Source organism: Lycium ferocissimum, chromosome 10, assembly GCF_029784015.1.
Source record: "Lycium ferocissimum isolate CSIRO_LF1 chromosome 10, AGI_CSIRO_Lferr_CH_V1, whole genome shotgun sequence".
Classification (NCBI taxonomy): Eukaryota; Viridiplantae; Streptophyta; class Magnoliopsida; order Solanales; family Solanaceae; genus Lycium; species Lycium ferocissimum.
Genome location: NC_081351.1, coordinates 19,546,538 through 19,571,532, shown reverse-complemented (window position 1 = coordinate 19,571,532; position 24,995 = coordinate 19,546,538). Strand labels below are relative to the sequence as shown.

General features: G+C 32.7%; 2 protein-coding genes across 5 annotated transcripts; one reads left to right on the top strand and one right to left on the bottom strand.

The window, feature by feature from the left end:
- Positions 1 to 2,780: 2,780 nt before the first annotated feature.
- On the top strand, positions 2,781 to 7,608 carry LOC132032717 (uncharacterized). 3 transcript variants are annotated; one of them, XM_059422412.1, is made up of 3 exons: positions 2,781 to 2,828; positions 3,126 to 3,633; positions 7,349 to 7,608. In XM_059422412.1, exons 1-3 carry the CDS (start codon positions 2,812 to 2,814, stop codon positions 7,394 to 7,396), a joined length of 573 nt encoding a protein of 190 aa, XP_059278395.1. In that variant the 5' UTR covers positions 2,781 to 2,811; the 3' UTR covers positions 7,397 to 7,608. The 3 variants fall into 3 exon arrangements, with proteins under 3 accessions (XP_059278395.1, XP_059278394.1, XP_059278396.1); XM_059422411.1 differs by lacking the exon at positions 2,781 to 2,828 and having other exon boundaries at positions 2,884 to 3,633; positions 7,349 to 7,607; XM_059422413.1 differs by lacking the exon at positions 2,781 to 2,828 and having other exon boundaries at positions 2,884 to 3,637; positions 7,356 to 7,606.
- A 2,698-nt stretch (positions 7,609 to 10,306) lies between these two features.
- On the bottom strand, positions 10,307 to 17,696 carry LOC132032716 (F-box/kelch-repeat protein At1g55270). Of its 2 annotated transcripts, XM_059422410.1 has the most exons (3): positions 17,423 to 17,696; positions 17,236 to 17,300; positions 10,307 to 12,634 (listed from the first exon to the last, which is right to left on the bottom strand). In XM_059422410.1, the coding sequence occupies exons 2-3, from the start codon at positions 17,296 to 17,298 to the stop codon at positions 11,384 to 11,386; spliced, it is 1,314 nt and encodes a 437-aa protein (XP_059278393.1). In that variant the 5' UTR covers positions 17,299 to 17,300; positions 17,423 to 17,696; the 3' UTR covers positions 10,307 to 11,383. The 2 variants fall into 2 exon arrangements, with proteins under 2 accessions (XP_059278393.1, XP_059278392.1); XM_059422409.1 differs by having other exon boundaries at positions 17,236 to 17,694.
- Between the last annotated feature and the right edge of the window lie 7,299 nt (positions 17,697 to 24,995).

Below are 24,995 nucleotides of genomic sequence, written 5' to 3'. Positions count from 1 at the left end.
AATATCCAGACCAAATTAACATATCTTTATTGAAAGCTCTATTAAAGTTTTTTGTCAAGATAAAAAACTATGATATTAATTTCTTTTCACTAACCAAAAGTGAAAAAAAGGAAAAAAGAATTTTCAAGATTTGTTTTGTCATGAAAGTCTCAAAATTCATGTATTATTCTTGTTTATCTACTTAACTAGTGGGCATTTGGCCCAGGCTTAACTAAGATTAAAAGTTAAATTTGTAATTACTTTTTATTTTCTCCCGCATCCTTGTGACATTAAGTTATTGAAAGATTAGTTTGATTTTTTCTGCAAACTCTAGCACAGGCCCAAAATCAGGATTAACAATTACAATTGTAATTATTTTTTATTTTTTCCCAACTCTTTATAACGTTAAATTATTGAAAGATTAATTCAATATTTTCTGCAAACTCTTAAAAAACTAAAGGCTTCCCATATATTTAAATTACAGAAAAATATTTAAAAATTGAACAAAGATCCTTTTATGTCCTTACTTTAGACCCTTTTTTTTTTTTTTACCTTCAAACAAATACATGACATAAAGTCTCTTAATTTTTAATAAAATATATTCAATATAAAATTTTCTTTTAAAAAAAAAATAGTTTGTTTCTAGAGACATCAATTAGATATGCTACATTTATTCTTTTGTTAAGATTTTAATGAGGTTACTTATAAACAAAAATAACTTTCAAATAAATAAAAATAAAATTTTATACTTTACAAATGTTTGTAGATGTTAATTCAATTAAATTATACAAAGTATATTGAAAAGACGAAGAATTTTTTTTTTTTTTTTTTTGGTGAACAATTACTTTTCTTAATATAATTAAAATTTCCTTTTACTTTCTAAAAATTTACGTGATGAGAAAATGACATTTTTTTCCTATTGCTAGTTTAAATGGTACATTATTTTATAAAATGTATATTTTAATTATTTTCTCAAACACAAATGAAGATTCAATGCTTTATGATTCATTTAATCATGTTTCCCTATGCTAACAAACACTGCCTAACATATTTTTTACCCGCGTAAAAGAAAGGATACTCAAAAAACATAAAAAGCTTACTCTCTTTTGTCACAAGATGTTGGACATTATTCTTACTGGAAAACTAAAAAATGTTTTATTAACTATATATTTTTCAAAGATGTTCTTAGCATTTAAACTACTCCATCAAGTTCATATTTTAATTTCTTTTTGTGTAACTTTTAAGCGTAAATGTATATTAAGAAATATATTTATGAATTCATACCAAAAATTGAACTGACTAACCATGTAGTGCGTCTTGCATTTTTTTTTTTTAGATGAATGCAGTATAAACTACAACTTACATTGTTCATTATGCATAGAAAATATAATTAGGTAAGCGTGCATCATATTTAAAAAATAAAATATTATAATAAACAAAATAATATCCAAAAAAGAAGTTAATTTTGTTAAGCATGAACGAATAGGTAATCAACATACAAACCAACAAACACATGCCGATGAAAAGATCCAAAATTCAATATTGTTAATAAATGATTAGATAAAAAATAAAAAAAATTATGTAACAATATCTAATCCAAATTAAGACCAATTTTATCTATTAAATTTTCAAAGTTTCACATTGAATAATTAAAGAGCTGTTAATTAGAGAAATTTCAATTTTTTTGTGCAATACATGTTTTAATTAAGGTAACTTGTATTCTCTCATTCAAATTATGCATAGTGACGTGTTTTTTTTATTGACATCATCGCAATTCACAATTTCTTAAGCGTTTTAAGAGGACCTTAAAATGTTCTAAATTTACCAAAATTGGATGTGGTACCTTAAATAATAAAGAAATAAAGTAGGAGTAAAAGTAAGCCATATGAAGAAGTTATAGTACAAGTCATCACCTTCAAAAAGTTAGTCTAAGGGATTTTCTATAATAAAAAAAGGCTTAGAAGTGCTTTTTTATTTTTTGGTAATTAACGTCTTTCATTAACCACCAGTGAGAAATACAAAACAGAGCTGTTCCAACTAAGACAGCTTCTCAGAGTTCAATCTATCCTGACCACTGGATGCTATTAGGTAGAAGAGGCTCACACCCCTCAGGAAGGTATCTTCTATGCCTAAAGCCACCTCACAAACATCGAAACTGCTCAAACAAAAGGAGCTAAATAAACAAAGACTGAATAAGTGTTCTAACCCCAAGAGGGGCCCTAACATTACATGTATAAGCAATAGTCCTAAACACCCCATAGTATTTCTAATATTTCTAAAACACCCTATAGTAGAGAAAATATAAAAGATAAATATATGGGTAAATTTGGAAGAGAAAACCTTTAGTTAACAATCTTAGTGGTAATGTAACCAAAGACTCTTATTATATATAGTAATATAGTTTTGGATAAAAGATGGCCCACAATATAATACTAATTAAAAACCTTCCTTCCAAGAAATTGCTCTATTTTGGCTTCTTTCTCCCATACCATCACAAAAGTCTAAACCAAACTCCCCTCTTTCTCTAACCAATAAAATTGCACTTATCATTTTTCTTCTCCCTCCAATTAAAGTACACCTCTTTTACCAGAAAGTACAACCATCTAATGTACACCTACCCCTCTACAAAACTGTATTCTTCTCCCTCCAACTAAAGTACACCTCTTTGTGCATAATGTACAACCATCTAAAGCACACCTACCCCTCCAAAAGCTCAATTTCTTCAACATAAACCATACTATCAACTTTTTTCTTCTCCCTCCCATTAAAATACACCTCTTTAAGAAGAAAAGTACAACCATCTAATGCACACAAAAATTTCTTCAAACAACCATGGGTTTCATTTCACGGTTCCATTTGGGTCTTCTTCTTTAACCAATATAACCATACTTTTCAACTTTTTTCTTCTTCCCCCCAATTAATGTACACCTCTTTAAGCATAAAGTACAACCATCTAAAGCACAAAAAATTCTTCAAATAACCATGGCTTTCATTTCAAGATTCCATTTGGGTCTTCTTCTTTAACCAATAAAACCGTACTCTCCAAATTCTTTTCTTCCCCCACCTTAAAGTACACCTCTTTAAGCATAAAGTACAACCATCTAAAGCACAAAAAATTCTTCAACAAACATGGCTTTCAATCCAAGATTCAATTTGGGTATTCTTATTTTCATCATATGTTATCCTTTTACCATATCTTTCATCCTTAGCCCATCACCACAACCACAACCACAACCAAAACCAAAACCTACACTATATGATATCCTACCAGATTATGGTCTGCCACGTGGCATCTTTCCAGACACTGTGGAATCTTATAATATTGATAAAGATGGAAACTTTGAAGTTTTTTTGAAGACCCCATGTTATGTAGAGTTTGAATATTTGGTTTATTATGCTGAAAAGATTAGTGGGAAGTTAAGTATTGGTTCAATTACTGAGTTAAAAGGGATTGAAGTGAAAAGATTCTTTTTTTGGTTTCATGTTAATGAAATAAGAGTTGATTTGCCACCACCTTCTGATAGTGTTTACTTTCAGATTGGTTTTGTTAATAAGAAGCTTGATGTGCATCAGTTTGAGACTGTTCATTCTTGTATGAATAGTGGAATTTGGTTGAGGTCTTGTGGAGGAGGATCATTGAGACAAGTTCTACAGGTAAGTTTCTTTTAAAGTTTCTTTTCTTTCTCTTCTGTTTAAGAATGCGACCGATCACAACTTGTTTGGTACTGAGACGTAGTAGTAGTAGTAGTTGTTGTTGTTCTGTTTAAGAGTGTATGTGGTTAGGGGTGGAGCTAGAGGGGCGGAAAGTTACACTGTATATACAAGTTATGTTGCTCGGACTCACCAAAAATATTGTCGTACTCGTGTTGGATCTTCCAAGATGCACTATCTTTGGAGGACCCAATACATACCCGTCAACATAGTATACAAGGTCAACTTGTTTGGGATTGAGTCGTAGTAGTTGGTGTTGTTGTTCTATTAAGAGTATATGTAGTTAGGGGTGGAGCTGGAGGGGCAGAAAATTACACTGGATATACAAGTTATGCCGCTCGGATTCTTCCAGAAATGTTGTCGTACTCGTGTTGGATCTTCCAAGATGCACTACTTTAGGATCATCCGACACATACCCGTCAACATAGTATACAAGGTCAACTTGTTTGGGATTGAGTCATAGTAGTTGGTGTTCTTGTTCTATTAAGAGTATGTGTGGGGGCGGAGCTAGAGGGGTGGAAAATTATACTGTATATACAAGCTATGTTGCTCGGACTTTCCAAAATATGTTGTCGTATTTGTGTCGGATCCTCCAAAATGCACTATTTTTGGAGGATGCGACACACACGCGTCAACATAGTATACAAGATCAATTTTTGATGTTTATATACAATAGTAGATGATGAACCCCTTGGTGAAAATTCAGCCTCCGATATTGTATGTATGTGGTATGATGGAAGTCAACTTTCACTTTACTGAAAATATTTCCGAGTGTTTGGTTGGTAGGTGAAAAATATTTTTGGAGAAAGAATATACTTGAATGATTAATAATAATATTAGCAAGTCGGATCGTGTTTTGGTGAAATCTTTGAGTAATTAAGTTCGATAGTAATGTCTTTGTGTTGGTTGGGGATTTGATATTATGGATGACTGGTTACAGAGGGACTGTTTCGTTTTTGTACGCTGGTCCGGTCTATTGCTCTTTCCTTGTGCCTATTTTGCTGTAGGGCGTTGGCTGTGATATGAAATTAAGAGCTAAGATAGTTTCAAGGAAAATGACTTCCATCATATTATGGGGTTTTTCTATATATTTTGTGGGTCTTTGAACTTTTTTTTTCCTGCACATACTGATCTGCTTTGTGTTCCTTTTCTTGTGGGATTACACTGGGTAGGTTGTTGTTGTTGTACATATTGGTCTGCTTTTTGTTCCTTTTCTTGATCATTGTGAAGTTCTATTGCTGCTGATATTATTTACTGTGTGGAGTGTCAAACAAATGTTTATTAGACATTATCATTTGAAGAGTTTCTTCTTTCAAATATGCAAGAAATTAATGTCCAAAGTCAACCTAAAAGGTAGATACTTTGACTTTGCACTGCCTCGTTATTCGTCATGGTAGAGTTTATATTTGGTGTCTGAGTATGTCCTTTGAGCTATGCTGCTCAGATATCCAAAAATGTTGTCGCACTCGTGTTGAATCTTTCAAAAAAGCATAGCTCTTGGAGGATCCGTCACACATCAATATGTTTGAAGAGTCCGAGCAATATAGCGTTTGAGTTTGCTGCAACTTCATTTCAGGACTTGTTAGCCTTTCTTGGTAGAAAGGTCTGATCATTTACTTGGGAAATTTAGTCATGTTAAAATTGGTTATTTGCGCTTTTTCTTTTCGGCTAGTTGGTGAAAACAATGAGGAGTTTGTGGTTAAAGCATCCATTTTCAGCTTTGAAATATTGCATCTTCCTATTACAAGTGCCATCATAGTAACTTTCAAGGTCTCTAGTTGTTTGTTTGACATGCAGTAATCAGGAGTTCATGCTTATTCGAATTTCATTTGCTAACTGGTTATTTTTCTATCTTGATTTTTGAATTTTGCAACAAATTGTTGATTGAGAAGAGTGTCGAATACTGCATTTTTGGATTATATTTTTTTTTTGTCGGTGAATTGATTCAAATAGAGTTTTCTTGAAGGTACCAATAAGCTAGACCATTGTGGATATTTGGTAATAGCGCAGCATTTGTTGAAACCTGATTGATCTATTTATTCAAGAATGACTCAGAATACTACTAAAAATCGTGAATTTCCGACGGATATACCAGTCGGAAATCCCATTTTTTCGATGCCGTTTTGACGGGATTGTCCATCGGAAATTCACATTTTTTAGTAGTGTTCTAAGTAACTTCAGAATAAATTGATCACTCAGGTTTCAGCAAATGCTGCTCTATTACCAAATATCCACTACGGGGCAACTATTGAAGATGAGTTGAAGAAAAATAGAGAACTTGTCAAGAAAAGATGAGATTTCCCGCGTCAGAGTAGGCTGCCTATAATACATTCCTTAGGGTATGGTCCTTTCCCGGACCCTGCATAAAAGCAGTATGCTTCGCGCATCGGGTTGCTTTTCAACATATTTTCAGAATCTATTCATATTGGCACACAGATTTACCTCTATCTATAACATTCGGCAACTTAATTTGAAAATCAGAAATATGACAGAACAAATATACTACTCCCTCCGTCCCAATTTACGTGATACGTTCTTTCCTTTTTAGTCAGCCCCAGAAATAATTACACCTTTCTATATTTAGTAACAATTTAATTTTAGAATACCCATTTTACCCTTAATGAGATGATTGATAGCCACATAAATATCTATTACTTATTTTTTACCAAGAGTTTCAAAAATCTTCTTTTCTTTCTTAAACTCTGTCCAGTCAAACACCATCACATTAATTGAGGCGGAAGGGGTACTATATATACACCCGAGAATATTACAATTCCAAGTATACAAGAAAGAATCAAAAGTTTACATCCCCCTGCTAAGCGTTTCTTGAAATTGCTTAAATGATTCTTCTCTTTCAAACTTAAGCTGCTTCCTGAAATTCTTGATAAAATCATCAGCCAACTCGTTCACATCCTCCATCAAGAACCGCCTAGCAGATGCCGTTCTCTCTCTATTTCCACCATCTTTCTCCAACCCCTTCTTAATTGAAGAACCCTCTTGGTGATGATCCATTTGAAACTTCTTTTAGTGTTCTTAGCACTTCTTTGGAGGTTGAAGAGTTAGGTAAATGATGATGGATTCTTAGCTAATGAAAATTGATGTTTATATAGTTGCAAAATTATGAGTTTAAGATGTTGTGTTCTTAGCTTTAAAGCATGTGTTTTTTATGGGAAAAAACGAAGGAAAGAAAAAGGAAAGTTAGAAAGATTAATGATCTATGTTTGTTCATGAGTGGAAGGCATTCTTATGAATACTTGAAGGCTAAAAGGGAAAAGGCAAAGGACTTATTTTTATTTTATTGTTAGCTTTTTGTGTTTCTATATGGTTTTAGCATTTCAAAGGAAGTTGCAGGCTGACATAAATTCACATATAGATTAATGGATGGTTCAAATAGATTAGGGTCTTAATTTTCAGTTCTTTTAACTTTATAACTTTGAATAGATGGTGGGGGAAATTATACCCTATACAACTAAGTTTATGGGATTTCTGATGGAAAGCCTGTTGGAAACATTCTCGACAAGGCAATTTCTGATAGATTTTCATCGAAAATTCGAGTTTTTTTTTTTGTTTTTTTTTGTAATGCTGAAGATCTCTAAGGCCTTATTTCTTACAAGTTGTAACAATTTGTTACTAACAAACCAATTGTCTATTTTTGCAGCTTCCAGCTCCAATAAATGATAATATGCAAATGCTTGTTACTGAGTAGATGGGAATGAATATGCAACTCAAGCTGAAATAGCAGTGGCAAAATGTATTATTTACTGCATTTGTTGTGAAGAGAAAAAAAATCAAAGACTGGTCTATATACAAGACATATAATCTTAGATTAAAGATTCCACATATGTATTATTTGTAACAAGATCTGGCAGCGTCATTTTCTTTTATTCAAATTGTAAAGGACTTTATTGAATCATTTCCTGGATGTTTGATTATATACTAGTTAAAGTATATTCCTCTCTTCCACCCCGTCCTCCCTCCCCACACCCTCTGCTTCCCAGCAGAAGTGGATGCAGGATGTATTTTCGACACGAAATATAATATATATTTGGAGATTTAATTTCAAAAAAAAAATGTGGAGATTTACAAAAATAATTCAACAAATATTGAATTTCGAACACTTAATCTCAGAAGTCTAATGGATTTAATGGTAAAAAGTTAAAAGATTGAATCGATCAAGCTTAAATTCTGAATCTTGCGATGCTCCCCAGTTCCCATAAGTGATGACAGGAGTAAAGGGAGAACAAAATAAAGACGAATATGGATTAGAAGATGGATTGCGAAGCAATATGGATGATACCAATTTCCATGACGAGCTAGTAGCTTATTTGGTTTTATTCAAATTTAAACTGTCTGTATAAAACCTATAAAAATTCCGATAAATAATGGAGTATTTTTTTCATAATTACAATTTACAAGTGTACAATGAATTCAGCGTTAAGAACTTTGAATGTCAAGCGCATTAATTTTAAATCGTGCATCTGCCTCAATTTAAGACTCTATCTCTCTAGACAATTGAAATGATGTTTTTGAGATTGTTCAACATTATTTATGACATTTTTAACAAAATTGTATGTATTGTAAGTATTTCATAATATTTATTATTAATGTTATGATCTTACAAGTTGGAACTGCCCAATTAAATACTAAAGATAGAACTAGTAGAAATGAGGTAAACATGACTCATTTTCTCTCTTTCCTTTTTGTTTTTGTTTTTGTTTTTCACTAATAGGTAAATGTTTGTCCGCAAGCCATTTAAAATTAAAAAAAAAAAAAAAGCCCCACTATGCAAGGATTTCGGGGAAGGACGGATCGCGAGGGTACATATGTACGCGATGCTACCTAGATTTCATAAGAGAATGTTTTCAGTTTCGAACCGTGGCCTCCACGATTACATGGCAATAACTTTACCAATTACGTCAAATCACATGGCTAAGTGATAAAACATTATGAAATCGACAATGTTTTCATAGATTTGGTTAAACAGCGTGTGAGGATAAATTATAGATGGATTTGATTTAAATCTTTCATTCCAAAATAAAAATAATAGTTAACGTTCCTCAGTAGGACTTTTCAGACAAGCCCCCCGTGCGCCCCCCCCCCCCCCGCCCCTGCCCCGAAGTCAAAACTAGTACAAAAGATGAGTCAAAAAAACCAAATGATAACTCCACAAAAGAGAGTAATAATATAATACATGATGGACAAGTTAGGTATTTTATTTGTTATTCCCTCAGAAACTTCGTTTTGTAGTGTATAAATTCCCCCACCATCTTTTTCAAAGTTAAAAGCTTTTTAAAAAATACTTAGTAAGACCCTAGTCTATTTGGACCATCCTTTAATTTATATGTGAATTTATGTCATTCTTTTGCACTGCAAATAAACAAATCCCAGTCTGCAACTTCCTTTGAAATGCTAAACCATATAGAAGCAAAAAAATCTGACAATAAAATAAGGGTAATAATATTTTTGGTCCCTCACTTATTGGAAATTCTGATTTGGGTCCTCGTAATATTTGATAAAGCACATTTTGACCTTCAATTACGTGAAATCTGTGTATTTTGGTCCTTTATGTAGGAAGCATGTTACATTTCGACTATTTTTGAAACTGTATTACCATCAAATATGAAGTATCAATATAAGCTTAACATGAAACACGAGTAACTACGTGGTGGAACGGTTAATAATTACGATTAATTTGTGAATATTCACGAGCAAATGGATCAAAAGTATGTATTTCAATTAACTGAAGGTTAAACATGCTTATTCAGTTATCACAAAGATTGAAATCAAAATTAGCGATAACTGAAGGACCAAAGTATTAGCCCATAAAACAAAATAAGTGTTTTGCCTTTTCCTTTTTGGCTTCAAACTACTCATAAGAATGCCTTCCACTCATGAACAAATAACTAATCTTTCTAACTTTCCTTCTTCTTTCCTTTGCTTTTTTCTCATGAAAAACTCATGCTTTAAAGCAAAGAACACAACATCTTAAACTCACAATCTTGCAACTATTTAAACATCAATCACTAGCTAAGAAATCCATCAACATTTAACTAAGTCTTCAACCTCTAGAGAAGCGTGAAGAACACTAAAAACAAGTTTCAAAATGGATCATCATCAAGAAAACTCTTCAAAATATATGAAGGGGTTGCAGAAAGATGGTGCAAAAAGAGAGAGAATCGCGTCAACGAGAAGGTTCTTGATAGAGGATGTGGACAAGTTGGCTGATGATTTTATCAAGAATTTCAGGAAGCAACTTAAGTTTGAAAGAGAAGAATCATTTAAGCAATTTCAAGAAATGCTTAACAGGGGCACTTAAGATATATATGATTCTTTGTTTAGTTCTTTCTTGTGTTCTTGGAATTGTAATATTTCTCAAGTGAATAATATAGTATATTTGTTCTGTTACTTTTCTGATTTGAAAATGAAGTTGACAAATGTTATGGATAGAGGTGAAATTATGTGCCAACATGAATAGATTCTGAAAAATGTGTTATGCAGCGCGTGATTGTGTGAGTGAGACGTTCGTCACTAGTTTAAACCTATAATAGACCAAAGCATGCAATTTAAGTGGCGAAGGGTATATGGATTCTCACTAATCATGTTTCTTCATTTAAGATCAACTCATGTCATTATCATAATACCAAAACATTTAACACCACATCTTCAATAAAAAAAACTTCGGAATTACATTTAACCAAATGTCATCTACATTCCCACAAAAGGAAATTCCACGAATTCTAATGCGAAAAAGCATCATGTAACTCTTTCAAGATTTTACATTAACCTATGCAAGCAAGAATACAAAACTCAGCATGTTATGCAAAATCTTGAAAATGTTACATCACTGAATATACCAATACCTGCTTCATAGAACCTTTCGTCGAAAAGCACAAGCTTTAGGACATAGACATTGCAACTATGTTCTAACTGTTCACGAACGACAGATTCAACAGCACGGGCAGCAAGATCATAATGCTGGTTAGAGGGAACTTGTAAATAAGCCGCTTCAGCGGCCAACAATTGCAGTTAAATGCCACTCCTTTTCCAATTGTATTGTGTACAAATCTTGAAAAGCAGCAAGAGAAGACGGTAAGAAGCAGAGATTCGAGCTATATGTCCTTCACGGTCAATGACCAACCTATGTTCAAAATATGGTATTCTAAGACGGGAAACTAAAAAAACAAAGGCAGCCCGGTGCACTAAGCTCCCCGCTATGCGGGGGGGTCCAGGAAAGGGATTCTAAGACGGGAAACTATTGGTGCAAAACTATAGGTCAAAAGGATACACAAAATATAGAGCTATCTGGTCGTTTTATGATGCGAAGAAATAGTCTCGTTTTTCTACTTCAGAAATCATCAGCAAGCCAGCTCTGCATTTGAACTAATTTAGAAGTACGAAAATACTGGAGAAATCCATGCATGAGCTGTTGATGCTGAAAGCCCTCCTCTTCAAGGCCAATCCAAACACTTCCACATGACATATACAGATTTGGTTCACAAACCGGGTTGAGCATTATCTGCAGAAGATCATCAGGAAGTGAAAAATGAATGATGCGACAATTTGGTTCACTACACCAGAATGATGCCATGTTGAGGTGACGTCAAAACTGCTTTAACAGAAAAGATTTTGTTCTCGAGGTTGAACTAATTCTTAGTTCTCATCAAGAAGGACTACTAGACATTATGGCCAACTCTCAGGCTTGTAGCACTTGACAATGCACAATATGACTTTTCAACCCTCCTCGTCCTGCGATGCTTGACCATAAATTAGTGAATAGAGTTCTGAAGTGACCTTTACCGGCAATGTTCTCCCAGAGATGCGGATTAGTTTCCACTTGTTTATCAGGACTTGATACATCGACGATACTGATGCTCATGTTGTTACGAATTATACAAAGTTTACCATTAAGAGGAACCAAAGCTGCAGCCTCTAAAGCACGAGAACTTCCATGATGGAGCTTACTGTCGATAAATTTATTCCACGAATCTGTGGGTTCATCATATACTCGAAGTTTACACCCATCACGGCAGTCCAAAGCATAAAGGCGACCGTTCATGGAGATGCTCGGGTTGCGCCAACCGGCAACCATCCCGTCATTAACCGGGGTCCACGCATTGGTTTCCGGGTTATAAGCTTCACTTAGAACTTCTCTGTGGGACCCCAACCCTTTTAAAAACCACTTCCCATTATAAACAACTCCGATAAAGGGCACCATAGCTGTGCTCATATCAGCAATAAAGGTCCAGCGGTTCCTATTAGGGTCGTAAACTTCAGCTGAACGGAGAGTCCTTTGGATTCCTTCACATTCTCCACCAGCAACATAAAGACAATTGTTGATTACACAAGAACCAAAGAAATGACGTTTACGAAGCATGTCCGGTGCCCTGTGCCATTTGTTCGTTCGTGCACTATAAAAGATTACCCGTCGCATGGACCCTTTAATTGGATCTTTTCCTCCAAATAAGTAGAGATGGCAACCACTAAGAACAGCACAACCAAATCCAAGAGCTTCACTATATTCCCCCGGAACAGGTGGAAGTGGTTGCCACAATTGGTAGGTCGGATCAAATGCATGCCATGAAATCCTTCCATCACGATCTCTCTTTATCACGTATACCCATTCCTCAGCCATTCCAAGACTCTTTCTGAGAGAGTAAAAGAAGTTTCCAGCAAGAAGTCGATACCACCTTTTGCAGACTAAACGGAGCTTGTTGTGTTCAACACGAGGAACACGTATTAGACAAGCAATTGCAAGATCATCTGGTAGACCAGGCAGAAGAGGTGGCTGAACTCTTGACCTCTCCCTGCGGGAGTTTTTAGTCTTGTGTGCGTGAGGGTTAATGTCCGGCTGGATGCAAATTTTCGATCCTGGGACAAACTTTCTTGCCCCTGCAACCGTCTTTAATCCCGAGTCAACCTTGCAATAGCATGATACCGAATCAACCTGCAAAGGTTTACCAATCAGAAAATGCGGGTGTACTCTAGCACCTAACAAATATAGCAAAGGAGAATGCCATCTTTACACTGGTAGGAGAACTGAAATAAGAACATATCACCATTGACTATTTAAGCTAAAATTGAGGGTGAAAAAAGAGGTGAGGATATGCATGACTATGAGTCAGAGGAAGGATAATGCCTGGATAAGGTATAAACACCCTAGTCTAAATTATGTGGCGTGAACCGAATAGCAGATTTTTATTAGCTGAGCTCACACAGTGCCGGCTGAAGGGCATGGCAGCCAAAGCAATGGCTTTAGGGGGCCCCATTTCACTAATAATAGGTTTATGAATATTATTTTTTAAATAAAAATTACTCCCTCTGTCCTAATGTATGTGATACTTTTTCCATCCCGAAATTCAAATTGCATGAACTTTGACTAGCATTTTAAGATGTATTTTTTCACCAAATTTATATGAAAAAAGATGTAACTTATAGTACTTTTCATGTAGTTTTCAAATATATAAATTTTAATCTTAAATATTGAGTTTATCTAATCAAATTTAGTCAAGTTGACTCTCAAAAAGTGAAAAGTATCACATAAATGGGAATGAAGAGAGTAGTATTTAAAAGTAAAAAGGTATGATTTTAACGAAAAAGGGGAAGAAAAACTAATATATTTATTACCCGTGTTGATTGCACCGGTTAGAAAAATAGACCTCATAATAAAAATATATAAGAAGTTTTCTTAAAAGAAAAGTTAGGGTCTCTCATCTAGATTTGGCTTTAGGCCACCCAGGACGTTGAGCCGGCCCTGAGCTCACATATCATTTTACTATAAGTTCTTTAAGTACAACAACAACAACAGCAGCATACCCAGTGTTCTCACAAGTGGGGTCTGGGGAGAGTAGGATGTACGCAGACCTTACCCTACCTTTGTGGGGTAGAGAGGTTGTTTCTGACAAACCCTTGGCTCACAAGAAATGTATCCAACGCGGGATTATAAGAAAATAAATCTACCAACGGAGTCTGTAGTGACGAATCTTGTATGTGTTCCTAAGAAAAGGAATTTATCCATTTTCCAGGGTCTCAAAGGGGCGTGGAAACACATAAGAGCTCTTGGGAAGCTCCAATAAATAAATATGGAAAGGAAGATACACAAGATGGGCACCTGCTCCATTGTGCTTTACAGCAATGTGACCTAATTTTAACTTTCTAAGTGTATGAGACTGTCCTCATAATGCAGGACCTTATTTTTCACTGCATCCTACAAACCTTTTCAAATTTTTTGAATAGTTATGTGGTACAGACCTATATACAACATTAATTATAGTCTAAGTAGTAGTGCTCCATCTCGTCATACCCCTACAAGCAATGAACAAAAGGAAGTATAAAATAGTACAATTCCAGAGAACCTCTTGACCGCAGAGTTGAATTCAAATGAAACAGTGCAGAATTAGCAAAGCAGATACTGTTATAAGAATCTGCCTTCTTGCAAAAGACAAACAATATTACAGCCAGTAAGAGAGGCACTCTCTTTTTCTTTTTTTCTTTTTTGATAGGCCAGTAAGAGAGGGACTTATAAATTCACCACCAAAAACAACATATCCAATATAATCCCACAAGGTGGGATCTAGGGAGGGTAGAGTGTACGCAGACCTTACCCCTACCTTGTGAAGTTAGGGACTTACAAATTCACCATATACAAGAAATATAGGTACTCAATGTTTCACAAAATGAAGAGGACTCCTTCAAAACGGAAACTGAAAGACAACACCTCCATGTTACAGTCTTATAGACAATCATATGTCCCGATTATTCCTAACCAATGAACGGAATCAAGAATCAAGATAACCACATGCAGCTCGAAAGTTAAGCCTCCTTAGCAATCACTCTGATAAAGGAAAGAAAAGACTCACGCCATAATAGAAGCTTCTAATTCTCACACAACACATATATTCAGTTATGCAATATAATTGCAAATTTATTCACTTATCACAAATAATTGACCTCATTCAGTCTTTAACTGTGAGCCTGTGATGGGATACTCTATTTCCTGAAAGGCAACTCTAGTCTAAAAACAGCTCGAAGACTCAAGTCAACTTAACATTCAATCATTTTTTAACCTTTGACAGACCCAGAATTTTCGCCAAGGGATCCAAAATATTTATAGGTAAATACTCGGAGAAGCCAAAGGGGATTCAACATCTATTAAATGTACATCAAACATAATTTTGACCTTATATATAGTATATACTGTGTAATTTTTCGACGAAAGAGTGAACTAATATTGCTAAGGAACGTCTTTGGAAAATAACGACTTTCATAAAAGCCGCAGAAATTGGAAAACAGAAGAGATCAAAGAGGACTATCTTCAGAAACATGAACACAACAACATATAGTTGTTCATAAATTCATAATGCTGTAGAGGACTAAAAGATGAATCTTCAAATTCAGGATGAGGCAAACCCCAGAAGCAAGAATTCAAAGAAATCCTAGAAAGTTGCACATTCAACAAGAATTTCACCTGAGCACCTCCCACTTTTCATGCCAATGGAAGCCCCAAAAGGTCAAATTAAGACGACAACAACAACAACAACAACATACCCAGTGTAATCCCACAAACAAAAAATTAAGACAAGACCCAAAAACAGTATACAAGCTAGGTACCAAAAATCCTTGAAAGATTAAAACTTAAAGAAAAAATTTCATCAGGGTACCTCAAGAAACAAGCTAATTACCAAAAAAATTTGCCAAGGTAGCTCCTTTACCAGGAATTTTCATCAGGGTACCTCAAAAAACCAGCTAAAGACCAAATTTTTTTGTCAAGGTAGCTCCTTTACCAGGAATTTTCATCAGGGTACCTCAAAAAACCAGCTAAAGACCAAAACTTTTTTGTCAAGGTAGCTACTTTACCAGGAATTTTCATGAGGTTGCCTCAAGAAACAAGCTAAATACCAAAAACAATTTGCCAAGGTAGCTCCTTTACCAAGAATATTCATCAGGATACCTCAAAAAAACCAGCTAAAGACCAAATTTTTTTGCCAAGATAGCTACTTTACCAGGAAATGTTATCAGGGTATCTCAAAAAACAAGCTAAACACAAAAAAATATCTGTAAAGGTAGCTCCTCTTACCAGGAAATTTCATCAGGGTACCTCAAGAAACAAGCTAAATGCCAAAAATTCTTATAAAGATAGCACCTTTACCAGGAATTCTCATCAGGGTACCTCACAAAACCAGCTAAAGACCAAAAATTCCTTGTAAAGGTAGCTCCTTTATCAGGAATTCTCCTCAGGGTATTTCAAGAAACAATCTAAACACCAAAAATTCTTGTAAAGGTAGCTCCTTTACCAGGAATTCTCATCAGGGTATTTCAAGAAACAAGATAAATACCAAAAATTCTTGTAAAGGTAGGTCCTTTACCAGGAATTCTCATCAGGGTACCTCAAGAAACAAGATAAATACCAAAAATTCTTGTAAAGGTAGCTCCTTTACCAGGAATTCTCATCAGGGTATTTCAAGAAACAAGATAAATACCAAAAATTCTTGTAAAGGTAGGTCCTTTACCAGGAATTCTCATCAGGGTACCTCAAGAAACAAGATAAATACCAAAAATTCTTGTAAAGGTAGCTCCTTTATCAGGAATTCTCATCAGGGTATTTCAAGAAACAATCTAAACACCAAAAATTCTTGTAAAGGTAGCTCCTTTACCAGGAATTCTCATCAGGGTACCTCAAGAAACAAGATAAATACCAAAAATTCTTGTAAAGGTAGCTCCTTTATCAGGAATTCTCATCAGGGTATTTCAAGAAACAATCTAAACACCAAAAATTCTTGTAAAGGTAGCTCCTTTACCAGGAATTCTCATCAGGGTACCTCAAGAAACAAGATAAATACCAAAAATTCTTGTAAAGGTAGCTCCTTTATCAGGAATTCTCATCAGGGTATTTCAAGAAACAATCTAAACACCAAAAATTCTTGTAAAGGTAGCTCCTTTATCAGGAATTCTCATCAGGGTATTTCAAGAAACAATCTAAACACCAAAAATTCTTGTAAAGGTAGCTCCTTTACCAGGAATTCTCATCAGGGTACCTCAAGAAACAAGATAAATACCAAAAATTCTTGTAAAGGTAGCTCCTTTATCAGGAATTCTCATCAGGTATTTCAAGAAACAATCTAAACACCAAAAATTCTTGTAAAGGTAGCTCCTTTACCAGGAATTCTCATCAGGGTACCTCAAGAAACAAGATAAATACCAAAAATTCTTGTAAAGGTAGCTCCTTTATCAGGAATTCTCATCAGGGTATTTCAAGAAACAATCTAAACACCAAAAATTCTTGTAAAGGTAGCTCCTTTATCAGGAATTCTCATCAGGGTATTTCAAGAAACAATCTAAACACCAAAAATTCTTGTAAAGGTAGCTCCTTTACCAGGAATTCTCATCAGGGTACCTCAAGAAACAAGATAAATACCAAAAATTCTTGTAAAGGTAGCTCATTTACCAGGAATTCTCATCAGGGTATTTCAAGAAAATACATTAATCAAACAAATTAACAGAAGAATTTTTTTTTAAAAAAAAAGTCAAAAGAGATTATGAAAGACTCACCAGTGGAGCTTGAACTCTAAAACCCCTATGTGCATTTGGTGACCTCTCAATTGTTTGGTCCATTTCTGAAATAAAAATTTCATACACAAATATTTCTGGTCAAAAACCAAAAATCAAGAACCAAAATTTCACCTTTTTTGCAATTTTGCAGAATCAGATCAAGAAAGCAAAATCCCAAATAAATTACCCTTTTTGCACTTTATAACCCCTTTCAAAATGCCAACAAGAAACAAAAAATAAAAAAAATATTAGTGCTTGGAAGTTAGAACTATAGCAACTTCAAGACTGTGTGATAAATAGACCAAAAATATAACTGAAGTTACAGCTGGACTATTGTCTTTCACCTACTTGCAAAAATTAAAGAAAATCTTTTTTGTAGATTTGATAATTAATACTACTACTATTATTATTTTGTAATAATTGTTTTTTCTGTAATCTGAGAAAATTTAATTTTTTCTGTTTTTAGTCATAGGACAAGAAACTTTATCAGATTTTTTTAATGCTTGCATTAATTAATTGGGTCAAACCCAAACTGTTCTCTATGTCTCATTGTGTGTGAGACAGAAAAGATTAAATAAATTAAATTTAAAAAAATTATATATTGAAAATGTCAGCACTAGATTAGTAGTTTAAGATTTTGTTTTGAAGGAACATATGAAATTAAAAAAACATTTTTTGATGTTAGGTAAACTTGGGTTTAAGAGATGACATAGAAATTCTAATAAAATATTTTTGAAAGAGTTTTTTGTCTATTGTATTTTGATTTGGTTAAAGTTTTCTGCATGATGACTTTCTTTTTATGCTTGTTACTTGTTAGTAATGGTTTTTAAGTGAGTGTTCTTTTAAATTTTAATATTTCTTTGTCTCAAGTTATGTTGCATATTATTTGTTTTAATTTGTTTAACAAAGAATGTCATATATATATATATATAAATTATTTTATAAATTTTATGCTTATTGAGATTATTATTAATAGCACAAATTGTACGGAGAGAGTACTAATTAGATTGTTGAGCTTCAAAACGTAGTTTTCAAAAATATATTAAAGATCAATAAACATCGCATTATAATAATATAATCTCATCTATATTATCTTTTTTAAATGTTTTCACACAGTTCTTAAGAATGATACTTTATAATCTTAATCTAAAGAGTATAAATACTTTTAATTTTTTTCTGAAATACCTCACATAATTAACATCGCACTTAAATATTTGAAAACAAATTCAGTTTATCGAGACGATCAAATATTTGAGACTTCATGGAGTATTTCTTTCTAAAATTTGCCTGACCTTTTTATTCATTAAAATTCATCTACTGTATAATATTTTATGGAGAAGAAAATTTTGTTATGTTTGTTACACTCTATCTCAAATTAGTTAACCCTTTCAGCTTAAAGAATCTTGTCCTTTTTAACATAAAATATAGATTTGTTAAGAGCAGTTTATTGAAAATTCAAATTTTTCCTTACATATGGTTGAGTAGTTGTAGTCGAAGATAATCAATTCAACTCTTTAAAAATTAATAAAAGAAGTATCGCCTACAATATTCGTCTTTGTGGTAATTTTCACCATATTACTTTTTATTTATAAATTTAAGATTTAATAAATCGAATTATTACAAACACTTTACGCATCATGCATTCTTTAGACCTGTGTGATGTATCGTGTATAGAAGAGCGGATGTAAATTTCCATCTTTATAGAGATAATCGAGTGGTTGACATATAAATTAAGTAATAATAAAAAAATTCCAACTGCACTACAAATTAAGAGCCCGTTTACTTCTATCCTGAAAGATAAATTACTCGGCAAGTCTACTGATTTGTAGCAAACTGTTTTTAAATTAGTCGAGTAGCAAACTGCTATTGAATTAGTAGAGGTACACACAAGTTAATTCCGACGAGAGAGAAAGATGTTTCTTTCCTAAGCTACAACAAAAAGTGAGAGCTCGTCTACTCCTATATTGGACGGAAATGATGACTAACAAGTATCAATATTACAATTGTACAATTAAGAAGCTACAACACATAAGATAACTCTTTTGAACTTACCAGAAATGATGACTATAAATATTTTTTAATAAGAGATGTCTCATTACACTATAATTAAGAAATCATAGAGTAAGAAAAGACTTGTTCTTTCATATATATTACCCTAGTCAAATATAATAGGACTCAAAATTTTAATATCCAAAACACCCTATTTGTTTTTGCACTGTCCAAATCAGAGAAAACCAAAATAAATGAAGTTATGAAAATTAATATTATAAGAGATAGTAGAAAAAATCAAAGCTGTCTATTTATTTGTGGCATGCATATGAACTGTACCATATTTTAAACCACGTAACAACCTCATGTATTTGTAATTTCATTTATGTCACTAAAAAAAAAACTCATGAATTTGTTATGAAATTCGTCACTAATCTATACCTTTGTAGCCCATAACTATTAATTTGTTTGATAACTCGTCCTTAAATAGGATTAACAACAGTTTTTTTATTTAGCGATAGAAGTTGTCGTCACTAATCCCTATATATATATATATATATATATATATATATATATATATATATATATATGATTTTCACCCCCAACTTTGCTTTAAAAAATCAAGTAACCCCCTCAACTTTGAACAATAATCATTCTCCCTCCTTTATCCTAATTGGCTTTTTAAAATTCCTATTTCACCCTTACATTATTAACTTGTCTTTTTTCTTTTACCACTTTAAAATCATTAGTTTTTTTTTTATCTCTTTAATCTATGTAACAAATTTTCTATAAAAAAAATAAATACTATTTTCGAGGCAGAAAAAGAAAAGTGAGAAATACTAGTTGAGCACATAACTTGATGTCGTTCTATAATGAAATAAATGAGAAGAATAAGAATTTTACTTATAATAATCAAAACTGTAATATCTATTTATACAAGTAAAAATAACATGTAATAATAATTTTATAAATATATTTCAATGAAGGTAATATAAAATAATTAATAAAAATAGAGGTATATTCTATAACAAATTCCTAAAAGATTATCTATTTATATTGTAAATGAATTTTAAATTATAATTTAAAATATTCCATTAATGACAACCAAAACTCGTTTATATATTAAAAATAGAGAATAAGAGAGAAGTGAAACTTAACTATATATATACATATAGACACGCGCTTGCGCGCGCACACACATACATATATATGTAAAAATAAAAGGTAGTATGTGTGTGGTGCGTGTATATATATATATACTCAATGCATGTAATATTAAAATATCAATCATAAAAGTAATATTTGATTTTGTGATAAATTCATAAATGGATTATTCTACTTATAATATGAATTTAAATAAAAAAGTATCAATACCTAGGTTAAAAAATAAATTTTATATAATATAAAAAGGTATTACATAGATGGAGGATTGAAAATGCCAAGGGTAAAATAGACATTGTCTAGGATAAAGGGGGAGAATGTCTATTGTTCATAGTTGAGGGTGGGGTTTGATTTTTAAAGCAAAGTTGGGGGGTGAAAATGCTTTTTACCTATATATATATATATTGTAATTTAAGCCAACGAGTGCGGATACATTGCACTACTCAGTGTTACAAACTAAACTTACAACAAATATAGGTTTTTGAAATATTCACTATTTGAAGAAAGAAAGCAGCTTCGACTGGGCCAAAGAAGATGTATAAGACACCAAGGGACTGGGAGATCTAAACCTGTAGCCGATCGGCCCTTGACCTACTGGGTTGGGTGGTCGGGTTAGCACTCCTTTTCGGCTGAAGTAACCCATCAATTGTTGCAAACCATAAATTGCAAAAAGTTCAAGTAAATGCAAAAACAATAATTTAAAAAAGACTAGCCTCCATCTATAATTAATGCCTCTACATGTAAATGACCAATAAAACGTCTATTCACAACCCAAAAACACCACCAAAATTCAATTATGGAGTGAATATTAAGCATTATAATGAGGATTTATTGCTATTTTCTATATATTCTTGTAAAATGAATTTTGAAAGTTTCTTTTACGTCGACTTAAATGTAGAGAATTTTGAAAACAAATTCAGTTTATCAAGACGGACAATATTTAAGACTTTATAGAGCATTTCTTTCTAATATTTGTGTGACCTTTTTGTTCATTAAAATTCATCTATTGTATAATATTTTATGGAGAAGAAAATTTTGCTATGTTTGTTACAATCTATCTCAAATTAATTAACCAATTCAGCTTACAGAATATAAAATAAAGGTTTGTTAAGAGCGGTATATTGAAAATTAAAAAATTTCCTTACATATGGTTGAGTAGTTGTGGTCAAAGATAATCAATTAAACTCTCTAAAAATGAACAAAAGAAATATCGACTATAAGGATCTAAATATTCCAAAAAGTCTCAGCACGAAGTAAGACCCCGTCTACTCCATTCATGAAAGATCATTTTTTCGCGTGGATTGCCCTTCTTTTGGGGTGGTTTATAAATTTTTGTCCCTCAAATTGTTGTCTTTAATTTTTTTCCTTCGCTTAAAAAAGTGGCTGAAAATATCCCGATGGCATAAATAAAAGTCTGTCTTATAAGGCAACCTCTCACGATCCAAGTAGTATCCTTTGAATATGCTTGCGCAACTTATACCGCATAAGACAGACTTTTCCAAAAGCCTTGCTTTGCGATTTTTTTAAATTTTTATGCCTGAGTCGGGATTCGAACCCAGAACCTCGGCCGTATTTTAGGCGAAGGACAAAAATTAAAGGCCAGCAATTTGAGAGACAAAAATTAAAGACCACCTCGAATAAGGGGCATTCTTGCGAATTACCCATGAAAGATATGATTACTCAGCACGTATGCTGATTTGTAGCAAACTGTTGTTGAATAATTAGTGGAGGTATAAACAAATTAATTCGGACGAGAGAGATATTTTTTTCCTAAGCTACAACACAAAGTGAGAACTCGTCTACTGAACTATAACAAATCAAATATATATAGGTTTTTTCTTTTTTCTTTAAGTAAGATGCTTTTATAATATAAATTTGATATAGAATATAATGAACATCAGATAACTCTTTTGAATTTACAGGATATGATGACTAATCAATATTTTTTTAATAAGAGATGTCTCATTACACTATAATAATCAATATTTTTTCAATAAGAGATGTCTCATTACACTATAATTAAGAAATCATAGAGTAAGGTAAGACTTTTTCTTTCATGTCATATAACTATATTCAAATATGACAAACTCAAATATTCAAAACACCCTATTTGTTTTTGCTCTGTCCAAATCAATGAAAACCTAAAATTAATGAATTCATGAAAATAAATATTACAAGACATAGTAAGAAAATTCAAAGCTGCCAATTTATTTTGTGGTATGCATGTGAATTATATTGTACAACAATTTTAAACCAGTTAGCAACCTCATGTATTTGTAATTTCATTTACATCACTGCAAAAAAATCAAGAATTTGTTACGAAATTCGTCGCTAATCTATCACTAAGTAGTCCGTAACTATTAGAATTTTGTGATAACTCATCCTTAAATAGGATTAACAACAAATTTTTTTTGTTTGTTTAGCATAGAAATTGTCCGTCACTAATTTCTATTTTTTTTTAAATTTAAGCCAACAAGTACGGATACATTTACTACTCCTTTGTAGCAATGTTACAAAATAAACTTAGAACGATTATAGGTTTTTGTTAAAATTTAATTTCTTATATATAGTTTGAGCTGAATGCAAAGGTGTGTCTATATAGATTATCAAAAAACTATAATGACACTTATCATTCTTATGAAATATTCACTACTTGAAGAAAGAAAGCAGTTTCGACTGGGCCAAAGAAAATGTATAAGACACCAAGGGGCCAGGAGATCTAAACCTGTAGCCGATCGGCCCGTGACCTACTAGGTTGGGTGATCGGGTTAGCACTCCTTTTCGGCTGAAGTAACCCATTTTCAGCACTATATTGACAGATAAATTTTAAAGTTAGTTTTTTTCAATAATATCTAGTTTCTTAAATCATCAGTTGTTGCAAACCATAAATTGCAAAAAGTTCAAGTAAATGCAAAAACAATAATTTAAAAAAGACTAGCCTCCATCTATAATTAATGCCTCTACCTGTAAATGACCCATAAAACGTCTATTCACAACCCAAAAAAAGACCACCAAAATTCAATTATGGAGTGAATATTAAGCATTATAATGAGGATTTATTGCTATTTTCTATATATTCTTATTAAATGAATTTTGAAAGTTTCTTCTACGTCGACTTAAATGTAGAGAATTTTGACTTGATATTTTCTTCAATGTTTGATGTTTAATTACCTTATTTGAGAATTCAACTTCTTGCCACCATTGACGGAAATATATTAGATGACCCATTTAATGCAATTTAAATGATGCAGAACATAGACACTTATGATTGTAGCATTTTCAGAATTTTAGGATTACAATTATTGTGTGCATATGTTATTTTATAATTGATTTTTTTTCTTATGCTTGTAAGTTGTAACAAGTATTTATTTTTTCACCTAAAGGTGTTGGGGGTAATTATAATCTTTCACCCTTAATGAAAGATCTCAGGTTTGAATCCTAAATGAAGAATTCTTGTCAGGGAGCGCGAATGTTGATGTTAATTACAAAGAGAAAGGGCCTTTCAGCTAGTGCGCAGGAGCGCATCACCTCCCCCCCCCCCCCCCACCCCACACACACACACTAATAGGGGTCTTGTGGTTTCAATGTTGTTGCATTTTTGGATTCTTTTCTTTTAGTGTTTTCATCTCAAGCGATAATTTTTAGCTAGTTCAATGGACAAGATGAATGCACTCCAACTAACTCAAGAATGGGACTACATTAGTCCGCCAAAAAGCTCATTTTGATCTTGAGCATAATATATTGAAATTCTAAAGCACCACCACGAATGCTATGATGCATCCGCCTGAAGTGATGTAAAGCACCACCCTGTTGTGCCAGCAGCCAACTTCCACGTGTCAAATAACTATATGTATATACTTTATGACCGGTCATAGCATATCACAACAATCAAGATGTGAGGGCACAACAATCACTAACCAATTCCTCATAATCATTAATTGATTGGTCAAATAAAGATGTAGTTAGCTCAATTTCCATATACAACACATCGTTGTGGGTCCTTTTGGATATTAATCCATTATGCCGGCCATTTATAGTTTTTTATAATCATAGGTGAAGTTTGATTTTACTAGGATTTTATTTACCAATATATGCAATTACGATTTTTTTTCATTGATCCCTTTTTTTACTCTTCGTCATATGTTAGTTATAATAATAATAAAAAATACTAATCATAATAGATAAAGTTGGTAATCATATCAGATCACAGTTATTAATTAACACTTTTTTCCTATACCTTTTTCATAAATTAAGTTACTATTGAAATTACCTAATCACGTACTCTCTCTCTATTCCAATTTATGTGGCACAGTTCGGATTTCAAGATTCGAACGGTTTAATTTTAACTGTGAATTCAGGCATGGAATCTTTAAGTTTTTTGAAATAAGATTTACATATTTGAAAACTACGTAAAAAGTACTATAAGTTAGAATAATTGACTATTTAAAATATTTAAAAGATATACAAGAAAGTTAAGGTTAAAGAAAGACCTTTTTTTAATCTCGACATCCAAAAGGTACGGAGGGAGAATAAAATTGTACTCATAATACACATTGGATGTTATTCCATATTCTTTTAATAAAATGATCATACATAATTTAAATATTTGG